The following is a 12,021-nucleotide window of genomic DNA, read 5'->3' on the forward strand; positions in this document are numbered from 1 at the left end:
TTAGGGTTCTATAAACTGCACGGACAAACCTGGTCTAATTAAACAACTTAGAACTGGAGATATAAAACATCTAATTTTGTTTTCCCTTTTGGAAACCCTTATTTTGCCCCTATAAGACCATCAAATAAAAATTTTATCTATGTCACTGAAGAGCAGACATCCGCTTTCCAACGGTTCTATTAATGTAGGAATCGAATAAAGGAAGAGGAGTAATGAACGATTATATGAAAAATAGTCACCGGAGGAAAAAAAATCCTCTGAATAAATTGAGTTGAAAAATTTCTAATTTTTAATTACTTTGAAAGATGGTATTTGATCTTTAAACCTTCCACGGCAAAATCGAACATTTTGAAAAAAAACTACATGAAAATCAATCCACTAATAAAAAAGTTAATTGTGCACAAAGATTCGACCGCACTTTTATTTATATAGATGAATATGTAATTAACGTTATTCCGAAATATAGGCATTTCATGATAGTACATATAGAACAAAAAAGGTTACAGTTAAAAAAAAAAAAAAACTACAACTGCCAGAAGATAGCTTTATATATTTTGTATATATAATATACAATATAAATCTAAAATTAAATCACATTTGTAGAGCTTAATGAACTCTCATTTTTGATAGAACAACACTCTTTGAGCCTTTTAGAGTTCATCTGTAATACTAATATTTACAAGTTTTCAACACTGTTCAATCTTGGTTTTAACAGGCAACAGGATGGATGAATTAAATGAATTTTAAATACATTTAAGTTAATTTTGATGCCAATTATTCAGATTAAATTATTAATTTTTCCTATAATAACTTCTTCAAGGCAATTCAAACGAAGAATTAAACATTATTTATAACCGTGCAAATTGACAATCCATAGCAATATGTGGTAAAATAGTACAAATAATATATTTATACATTAAGAAGAACTCATCATTAATTATGCTACAAAATTAAAAAAAGAAAAATTACCTGGACCAATATAAAAAAATCTAACAACCTCACCTTTAAACTTAATTTATTTTTGTAAACCAAGATTCTTCACACACTCAAAATAATAAATTATGTTATAATTTCATACAGCTTAGTTTTTGATTGGAATACTAGAAAATTTCAAAACTTGAATTTTTAAATAGGTTAGAGCAGTAAACAGAATTATAATACTGTAAAGTACAAACTTAACTAATTCTACTCATTTTAAGCATGTGATCAATAAAGAAATCTTGATTAAAAATCACAGAATGCTTACAGTTTAATTCCTTTGGCGACACTACATTTATTTTATTGTAGATCTCTTATAAGTTATGGTATTTATAAACAGTATTCAATAATTCATCATATAAATAAAAGAAACAAGGAACAAAAGATTAGAAGATACATGATTAAACCCTACACAATTATTAAAAAATGGCACCAAAACATTATTTGACAACAAAACTGAATAAATTATTTCAATACAAAATATAAATGTATAAATATTCAACATACAAAACCACTGCATGAAAAATGAAAACTTTATTCAGAGAATAATATACAAAAAAAAAAAAAAAAAAAAAAAAAAGACTATAAATAAATAAAGGGCAGATTTTAATAACGGACATAAAATCCAGCAATTAGGATCAAATGATATCAATTAACTACTATCAATGAGGAAACCTAACAGCTGATGACAATTAACCACCATATTTCCGCAGTCCTCAAGTATCGGTACATTATACTTTGGATTTTACAAACTCGCATAGTTTTAACTATTTTATGACTAATTTATACACACACCGAACAATTATAAACATTTTATATACAAAAACTGAAAAAGAAACCATTTTATTAAAAAAAAAAATAAATACTTATTTCTAAAACAGTCAAGATTTTAAACTAATTAATTAATTAGTTTAGATTACACCTGCAGTTCAGAACTGAAATTTTATTACATATGTTGAATGTGTAATAAGTATAATTTATAAAATGTGTTTTATCCTGAAAAAAAAAAATCTAACTATAATAAATAGATACAGAATGTTCTTTTGAGATCTATTGTTTCAAATAAGGAGCATAAATATAAAAATAACAGCTATGTTTTCAAAATCCATCCTCTCTCTCATTCTAACTTTGAGAAACTTCTTCCTCTGTATTAAATAATCATTCAAGGAGGAATGGTAAGGGTGCATTAATAAAAGGGATTATCTTCCATTAAAAGACTTCTCATAGTTCATCCCGAAGACCGTTGTAAACATTGTTAACACTCTTTTGGTTCAAAATCTTTTTCAGTTCTGGAAAAAATAAATAATATATGAATATGAAAATTAAGCTAACTGAGCAAAGGTCATTCTTCTTAAATTTAAAATTTATAGAAATAAAAAATTCTTTAGGTCCACATTAACTAAACAAGTTTCAGTGAGATCTGATCAAACTACTAGTTTAATTTTATATATATATATATTATATTAAACATTAAATTGGTGAGTTTTAACAAATGTAATTGAATTTTTCACAACTATATTCTTTTACTTAAACTATCAAGTAACTTAAATTAATAAGTAACAAGTAAATCATATAGTTGAAACAATTCAGTAACCTAAAATTGGTTTGTGGTCTGTTCCAATCTCACTCAAGTTTTGTTATAACTTAAGCAGTATCTATTATTTGCTAGCGATTACTTATAAATTAGGAGAATATTTATCAACTTAATGGACTAAGTTTAAGTTCATGGATTAAGATCAATGAATGGTTTTCTAACACACTTTAGCAAATACTTAACTGAAAAATTAAATAACAAACTATGCATCTAGGGTTTAACAAATAAAAGGATGCCTTGAATTTAGTAAAACAACTAAAAAAGGTCATATCAACTGTAAGTATAATACACAGAACTACATAAATTATAAACATTATTTTAAAATAAAGAACCAAAAGAAATCAACAATAATTTATAAAACAAAACATTAATGACGATAGACCCTCTATAGTTTACATTTCAACAGTTATATACAATATACATACAATAGTTATAGTTTACATATCTATGTATTTTCATCCATATAGGAGGGAGTACACAGAAATTTCATCAATTAGAATGAAAAAAAAGCATTGATCTTAATATTAAGTCCTGCAGCTATCGAAATTACAGGTCAAGGATTTCTTGATAGTCGACTTTAAGAAATGTTGCTTGTGTGTTATTTAATGTTTTCATTTATAAAGATAATTAAATTTGTAAACATGATTTAAAAAATTATTTTTTATTTAATTCTTCCTCATTCTTTTTGATAACTGAATCAAATAAACCAAAACATTATTGAAAAAATCTTACTTTCTTTCTCTTCTTCCGAAAATCCTTCCTTTGGAAATTCGACATCAAATGTAATGTAAAGGGCACCATGTACATTGTTGTTATCATAGTTAGGCATTCCTTCATTTTTCCTCCTTAATCTTGCACCAGGCCAGGTGACTTTATCCCTCTGTAATCAAGGACAGCAAAAATTAATAAAATGGGTTTTATTTTTCACTCTTTATATCCATTCATCTAAAGGAAATGTTGAAAATTTAATACATATAAAATGCATTAAAATAATTTTAATATAAAAGTTCTTATGAATCATTGAAGGGGACCTTAGATGGTCAATATAAAAAAATTTATTCCCAGAGTTACTTGATTGCAAAGGACGGGGTTAAACTACCTTTAATTTTTGCTAATTTGATACAACCATAGTAAATCAGCCACAATTTTAATTCAATTTTTTTTTTAAGCTGTAACATAAAAAAAGTCAAGGGACCACACAAAACAAGCAAGATTTTGAAAAAAATGAACATTGAAATCAAATAGTTTCAGAGTTAAAAACTATCTCTGACTTTCCAATAATTATTTCTACAAACATTATTACTTTACTGGCCTATCACTTATTATAAAATGTACCCTACCTGAATAGTAAGTTTACGACCATCAAGGTGTTCTATAACGAAGCTAAAACCTGTTAAAGCATCAGCTAGAGACACAGTAACATTGGTGTACAAGTCATCTCCTCTTCTTTCAAAAACGCGATGTGGTTGAGTCTTAACTTTCAATATAAGATCTCCTGGGTCGCCATCAATGTGTGGTTCCCCTTCAGCCACAAACTTCACCTCCTGTCCATCCTTCATTCCTGGTTCTATCTCAACTTCAAGGAGGCGATCTTCTGTAACGTACCTATCAAACAAATTTAAATAAAAAATTAACTACTGTAAAAAGGGTCAATATATATATATATATATATATATATCACATATATATCATCAAGATATATATAAAAGATATATTTATCTTTAGATTATTTTTTAACCAACAAATAAATCAAGAAAAAGTATAAAACCACAAATAATACCAGATATCTCTACCTCCTCCAAGTTAATCAAAGGAAATATGAATTAATCCAGATTTTTTTTTTTATTAACAAAGACATTATTTATAAATTACAATAAAAAAATATATATTTTTGATAATTTGTAAATATAGAGAAATGATATAAATATGTTTAATATTGACATTTTATGGAAGTACAATTGATTGTGGCTAATCTGAAAAATAAAAAAAAAGATAAATCTAACAGGGGAAACTACTACCACCCACATTATCAGAAATCTTTTCATGACATTCCAGATTCTGCTTTCTTTATCAAATGGTCCCATTTGGTGCCATAGATAACAATTAGATAACTGAAACATTTCGAACAGCTAACACATTTTATATGATATATTTACATTATCAAAATATAATTTAAAATCTTTAAGAACTTGAGGAAAGTCTTTGCCTTTATATAAAAAAAGCAGTAACAAGTTGATTAAATTTTGCAGGGTATTTAAAGCTTGGCTAAAAATAAACAAGGAATAAAAGTATAATAAAGAATTGTAGGAAATAGAAAAGGCACTGGTCATCTTACTCTCAGGTCCAGATTCAAGACTGGCTGTGGCAATAAATTTCTTTTCTATTTTATGAGCCTAAATAATATATATTTCTATTCTAATCACTATATCATCAGGGGAAAAACTTTCCTTACTACCACTAGTCATGGTCGTTTTTTTTTTTTTTGTTTTTATTCCCAAACCAAGTAGAGATAAATAAAATAAAACATACATATTTTTATTTCATTTATAAAGTGCAGAAATATCACATAAATAAATGAAAAATGAGAACCTAAGGGGAACAAAATACAAAATAAATGGATAGATTACAAATTTATTTAAATAAGTTTAATTTAAATATTTACAGAATATTTAGTCAATAAAGAAACCTAAAATAGGAGGGATATATACGTTGCCAGAAAATTCGAACAGGACTAAAGTATTTTTAACCATACAATTAAATGTCAGCTGATAAGTAATCTAAGACTACAACAGCCGCAACCTAATAAAATTTCTAGAAAAATAAACTTAAGCATTCCCTGCCTTCAGATAATGCATTATGAAGAATCATTTTAAATGTAGATATGGAGGATAAGTAAGCAAAATACACAAGGTATATCAAACCATATTATGTGTTAAACATCATATTACATGTAAAATTATCTTTAAATATCTACTTGATGTAGATAAAGACAGAAAAAATCATAGGCAGCAAATTTTGACTACGTTCATCATAGATGAATGTTACATTTAAGCTTTTAAACTTTGAATAACTTTTATATATCAAATGTTCACAACTGTACAAATAAAAAGTACTGGGATGCATCAAAGTAAAATTTCATTTACTACTCCCAAAAGAATGTAAGAAAATAAAAATTAAAAAATAAAGTGATTTAATTAACAGAAATGGCATACATAAAATATCATACTATCCCAAGGCTGTTAACAACCTAGTATGGCAGAGATCGCCAGATAAGGAAGGGAGAATATAAAATAACTATGCTAATTTTTATTAAATAAATAATATATATAATATATTAAATATATAATACAATAATAATAAATATGAAATAATTATAAATATCTGTAGTAATGGGAATTCTGATTTCAGTGTGAAGCTAAACAGCTTTAAAAGACTCGAATTAAAAGATCAATCCCCTAAGCACCATCATGTGGGTCATGATCTGCACTGCTTGTGAGACATCGAGGATCAAATCAGTTTTTACATGATTCAAAGAAGAGTGGAGCCTGAAATGTTCCAGGGAAACTGCCAACAATTAGTCATAAAGGAGATTGTGTCAATATGTGACCAGAAGCAACGGACAAATAAATAAGTGAGGAATTGGCTGAGTGTACAGCCTGGAAACCTAGTATTGCCAAAAAGAACAGAAGGGGAGACATTAATACATAGCTGTGATAATACATTATCAGAGCAATTGTCATCATGAATTAATTAGTTTTGATGAGGGAAGAGAAAGATTTTCCATATGGACAAACATCATATTTGTATCAAATCAATTTGAGTAATAATAAACCAAGAAGTTACACATAAAAATATATTTTCCTAGAGTAGAATTACAAGCGTACTCACTTGACATTAGGACATTCATCACAAATAGTTTGCTGAAACATTTGAAATCTTCCAGGACCTAAACTTTTAGTTTGAAGTTCTTCTCGACAATTACAACGTCTGGTGCCAGGTGCAGGTTTTAAAACTGGTTTGCTGTGGGTCATCTAAAAAATATATATATTTATTAAATCTTACAATGAACTCGAAAACTGAACCAAAGAAACATAAAAACTAACACTATTTTACCTCAACAAAATTTCCATTGTAAAGTTCTTCTAAAGAAACATACAGATCCATGACTATATTTGCTCCTTTCCTGGTTTCTTGCCTTGGCCCACCTCCTCCGAAGTGAAACCCAAAATCCCCGAAAAAACTGGCAAAAGGGTCCATTCCACTATCCATCATTCCATCTTTTTTCAGACATTCTTCTCCACATTTGTCATACTTTTCTCTTTTTTCTTTGTTGGAAAGCACTTCATATGCAGCACTGAGATCAGAAAACTTGGAAGCAGCATTAGGATCATCTGAATTTTTGTCAGGATGTAACTCCTTAGCAAGTTTTCTATAAGCCTTTTTAATTTGATTTAAATTGGCATTTTTACTCACACCTAAAATGTTGTAGAAATTCCTCCTAAAAACAAACAATTAAATTTATATTTATCTTAAGCCGGATTGATAACTGATTAAAGGTAGGTTATAAATAACGACTTAATCCCGATGAATGATAAAATACACATAAGCAATTACATTCACACTTACTCAGCGAATACAACAACAGAACAAAGTACCAAATAGAAAATAACAAGACAAATATATCTGTAAGTCTTCATGTTCATATATGAAGAACTGACAGTAATCCTGGAACCTTTATTTTCATTTTGTTAACCAAACCGTGGTCGATTCCTATTGGCCAGTCCTAAGTGTCCTCAGTATATTGGTGAATTTAAGTAGAATAAATTTTAACGAAAGATATTTAATTCGACCTTCTTTAATTTAAAACGTGTAAAATAATCAATTTACTCAATAAAGGCCAATTTTTATTTATATTTTTGAGAGTATAACAGTGCGTGATATGTTCAGCACCTGTTAAAATAATTCAACATTGACGAAAGGGGGGTGAAGCTATAACACAAAGTTTGCTTACCCAGAATGTTCTTGAAAATTGACCTTTTACTATAATTTTTCGAAACTTTAAAACAGTAACATAATTCATTAAGACTTATATTTCTAAGTAATGAACTACGAGGTACTGTTTGGTTGGGACTAATATATTATTAAGTATGTTCCATTATATCCATTCAATTGACCTCAAAAAATACGTCGCAAGTAAAATATTTTGTTAAAATATACCATGCACTGTATTTATTTCGGGCTCAAGTATTCCTTTCGAGTCCTAAATTGGATTTGGGGGTGACGGTAGCAGCGTGGTAACGTGCCTGTCTGCCAATTCATAGATTGCGAGTTCGAGTCCAGCCCTACCCGGGATTTTTTCGAGCAAAATGATTATGCAATACTCACTCACAATCTCCCCCCCCCCCGGGCATTTGTGAGGCCCGTAAGCCAATGGGTGTCACTCACAAAAACAGGCGTGGGAGTGACGAACCCACCCTATGAAAACCACGTCAGGAAATACGCGATGTATTTCTTTCTTAAGGGGCCTCTACATGTTGGCCAGCCATGGCGAACTCAGACATACACGAGCATATGGATGGGTGGCTTGGCTTGGTTGGCCTAGGCTCGTTGCCGAGCCGTCGAGAGTCGGTTTTTTTGACACAGATCAAAGGGATTCGTGAGGGCGCTCGTGTAGCGTCTCCACCATTGTTCTTTGTCTAGTTGCAACTGAGAGCTGTTACTTTTCTTATGTTGTTTAAGTACACAATATGCACTAAAATAACATATTTCTTAACTAAATACATCGTTTAATAACATTTATAAACAATTGAAATTCTTACAATAAATAAAAAATTACTTGGACCACTTTCAGTCCCACAGGCTGAAATAGTTAATACAATACGTTAACTTCAGTAACACAATACCCAATAGGTTAATTCTTTATACAGTAAGAAGAATAAACGTATTAGTATATCTTTACAATCTAATCTTCCATTGTATACATTTTTTACTAGATTATATATACTACTGTAGAATTATGAAAGTTAAAATAAAAGATGAATTTAATTAATTTTTATTTAATTTTAAGCTTATCTAGTCCGATTTTTGTGAATTGTTGTCATCCACCATCTTCTTTGTCGTATTTTTCGTTTTCTTTTTTTCTTTTGTAATAAAAATAATATAATCCCAGGGCAATTGCTGAAATCACTTCAACGTCCTCCATGTTTGCCTCTCTGAATAACACTGACATGTGGATGGCCCGCACTTTGTTTGCCGAGCATTTGTACGAGCCTCCGATCCATGGCGAGCGGCCAACATGTGGATCCACCTTTAAGTACATCGCGCGAGGCCTTGGACCTCCACGGTCTGTCGCGCCAATGAAAAAAAAATTGGATTTACAGAGATATATTTTAGGATTATGTATGTATTCCAACTGAAAAGACCTTTCGAACACCCCAAGGCGCTAAAACCATGATATTAGAAAACGTTCTAGACTCAATTGAATTCCTACATCAACATTTATATTGACCCTAGGCTTCGTTATGTCAAATCAATTTCTGATTTTTTTAAATTATATTTTTGTTTTATCAACTATTCTTTACTTATACTATTGAGCAACTTCTCTTAATTTAATTAAATATCTGGTCGTCTATGAACCTTGTAGTACGTTTTACTACTGTCAGGGCCCCGTTTCTTAATAAAGTACAAACTAATACTATTAGTCTTTTAGTTTGTACTTGCTACGATTTCGTTGACTTGTACAATGCTGATTAGTAATTTATTTTACTTTTTAACTCTTATAATAGCACTGCTAGTTGATTCTGTCAAGAAACAGAAAGTATCAGTGCTTGTTCATTGAACTTTTTATACTTGTACTTATGAAGTAATACGACTTATGAAACAGGGTCCATTTCCAGAGTGCATTACCATTTCTCGAATTCTTCCTCGCCCTTCCCTTAAATCGCTTTGGTACAGAGCAAAAATTAACGATGATCCAGACCTCCCGCAAATTTGCATAGATTGGTTTACATTGGTTCGTTCCCAATCAATGGCTGCAACAAACTTAAAGGTTTTCTGTTGACTTATCATTTATTTTACCTCGACATAACGGATTTTTTGCGATGTGTAACTTTTGTGGCAAATGATTTTTTATTTAGCTAATTCACCTTCCATTTGACTTCAGTGTACCTGACTACAACCTCCTGTTTTGTTATTAAATGCAACTTTTCACAGGGCATGGTATGAAACTATCTGACATTTAAAATGCACATTTGTTATTAAAAGTTGGCAACAATATTATCCTATCTAAGAGATCCTAAATTGTTTCACATTTTCTTTATTTCAAATCTTAAGAGTCTACTTCTACTAGTTAGCTAGCTCTAAAATAACTATCATTAAAGAGTCATAAGGTTTAACCCTCTATTATTATCATTACTGATAGGAAAAAGCTAACCCTGGCCGCTGACACGGCTTTTGGCATAGGCATAATTTTGAAAATTCAAAACGCAAGCTTCGGCCAAGCAATAGGAAAAATAGTTGCCAGGAACGATGAGACAGAGCTGTGGAAATATAATAAGAAAGAGATTTGGTGACCAGACTAACAGAGATCCTGAAATCACCTGGTCCAAATTTGTTCCAAGATCCCTAAAACGTAAAATGTGAACGCATATTTGAGAGTAATTTTTTTTTTTTACCTCATGCACGAGCACAAAGCTTCATTTCCTCTCCAATAAGAAAATCTCCGTGTTTGAAGCTTGCATAGCACCTCTTTCTGGAAATATTAAATATTCTTTATAATACAGCGTTGCAATAACGTCGCACCAATTTATAAATAACTTTTACCTACACCTGAGAAGTAGTGATATCCGAGCAGTTGGTGAGTGGGTCTCAGATAGGAACGCTGTTGATTTGGTTTCCATCTGGGGTTGGGCAGTTAATATTTATTTCTCAACGATCTCGAGAAATAAATCTTGGCACGCGCTCCCTTGTATAAGCATAAGACGGTCACTTATTTAAGCAGCCACCGAAGGGGTTGAGCTTTTCCTAGTAAAGTAATATTTGTTGTTTTAAGAAACTTAGCTGAAGAAAAGAACGGGACACCGTATGAGGTTAATAATTAATAAATTTATGGTTTGGGATATTCAGAGAAATTCTACTCACTTTATTATTATTTTCCTACCATTCCGTAAATTTCCAGGCCGAATTGGAACATTCCTCTCTCAAAAACTGATCCAAATAAGTGGCATACTTCAAGGAAGTGTATATTAAGCATTCTTAGCCCTACATTCTTTAAAATACTAATTTGCTATGTATTGTAGAATGCTTGGTTTAAAAGGAATTTATTTTAATATATATTTAATTAAACTAAATTCCTTTTCAACCCAGTATTCAAAATATGAGTAATCAATCATTACCAATTCAAGAGTCTAGATACTTTTACAATAGGATAACTTTCCGGAGCTGTCGTCCAGTCCGCTTAAACTCAGGTAGGCGATTCTAAACCAACACCGGAAAAACCCGGCGGACTCGACCTCCAGGCACTTACTCTGAGCAATAAGCAGAAGTGGTCAAATAATCTTCAATAACAAAAGAATGGAAACGACGACTTTACCCTCTCAGCGGAGAGTCCAGGTCTCCATTCAAAAAGAGGAACACTTAATCAGATAGCTGGAAGGAGATCTAAAGTAGAGTATAGGGGTGAAAAATATACTTTTTGAGACTTTCTGTAGTGGGATGGAGCCAGAAAAACGGAGGAAGAGCTAAGGACATTCGGAGAGTATAGTCGGAGAGGCATTACTGAAAAGACATTTACAGATTGGAACGTTTAGAGTACACGTCCTGGCAGAACATTTGCAAGGTCAGAGAGAGTACAGTTCTGGTAGAAGAGAAGACATCGACAACAGTGGACCATCTAGGCCAAGTCGATGTCAAGAATCAGAGGTTGAGTGGTTTAGAGACTTGGGGGCCGGAAGAAATAGAGACCACCGCAAAATGGAGCCAGCCAGCACCCATAAATATGTCTTGATAATAATAATACTTCTTAAAAATCGTTGATTGAACGTGTATAATATATAAAAAGAATACCGTCTGGGAGCGGTCAAAATAACTCAAATAGTATCTAAACTATTTATTGTGAGCCAACGTTTCGACTCACTTTGCAAGGCTTCATCAGATTTAACAAAGATACAAACAACTAGAATAATGGATCAAAATAAGAAAATAGATAAAATGAAATCAAAGTAAACTAAGGTATTGCTGAAAATGATTTAAAATATGTGAAAATTATATGAAAATGAAAAAGTGAATTAAAGAAAATAAAAATAAGGTGTACAGTGAGAAGTATAAAAAAAAAAAAAAGTTACAAAATGTATTATAAAATTAATGAAAACTGAAATAGAATTTAATGGTTAACAAATTACGTTACATTTAGATTTAATTTAATTTAATTTATATTTTTAAATTATTATATT

General features: G+C 30.6%; 1 protein-coding gene across 1 annotated transcript; it reads right to left on the reverse strand.

The window, feature by feature from the left end:
• Positions 1–2,016: 2,016 nt before the first annotated feature.
• shv (DnaJ homolog shv) lies at positions 2,017–7,357 on the reverse strand. Its single transcript, XM_014423669.3, has 6 exons — positions 7,199–7,357; positions 6,686–7,070; positions 6,461–6,603; positions 3,913–4,177; positions 3,305–3,452; positions 2,017–2,267 (listed from the first exon to the last, which is right to left on the reverse strand). The coding sequence occupies exons 1-6, from the start codon at positions 7,273–7,275 to the stop codon at positions 2,200–2,202; spliced, it is 1,086 nt and encodes a 361-aa protein (XP_014279155.1). The 5' UTR covers positions 7,276–7,357; the 3' UTR covers positions 2,017–2,199.
• Positions 7,358–12,021: the final 4,664 nt, after the last annotated feature.

Source organism: Halyomorpha halys, unplaced genomic scaffold (assembly GCF_000696795.3).
Source record: "Halyomorpha halys isolate HHAL.00 unplaced genomic scaffold, Hhal_1.1 Scaffold434.1, whole genome shotgun sequence".
Taxonomy (NCBI): domain Eukaryota; kingdom Metazoa; phylum Arthropoda; class Insecta; order Hemiptera; family Pentatomidae; genus Halyomorpha; species Halyomorpha halys.

Excerpts from the sequence above, each read along its gene's own strand:
- shv (XM_014423669.3), bottom strand. The coding sequence starts at position 7,275 with ATGAACATGAAGACTTACAGATATATTTGTCTTGTTATTTTCTATTTG. Across the intron at positions 4,178-6,460 it reads GATGAATGTCCTAATGTCAA|GTACGTTACAGAAGATCGCC; the intron begins GTGAGTACGCTT and ends TTTGTTTGATAG. Across the intron at positions 2,268-3,304 it reads TTCGGAAGAAGAGAAAGAAA|AACTGAAAAAGATTTTGAAC; the intron begins GTAAGATTTTTT and ends TATTTTTTCCAG.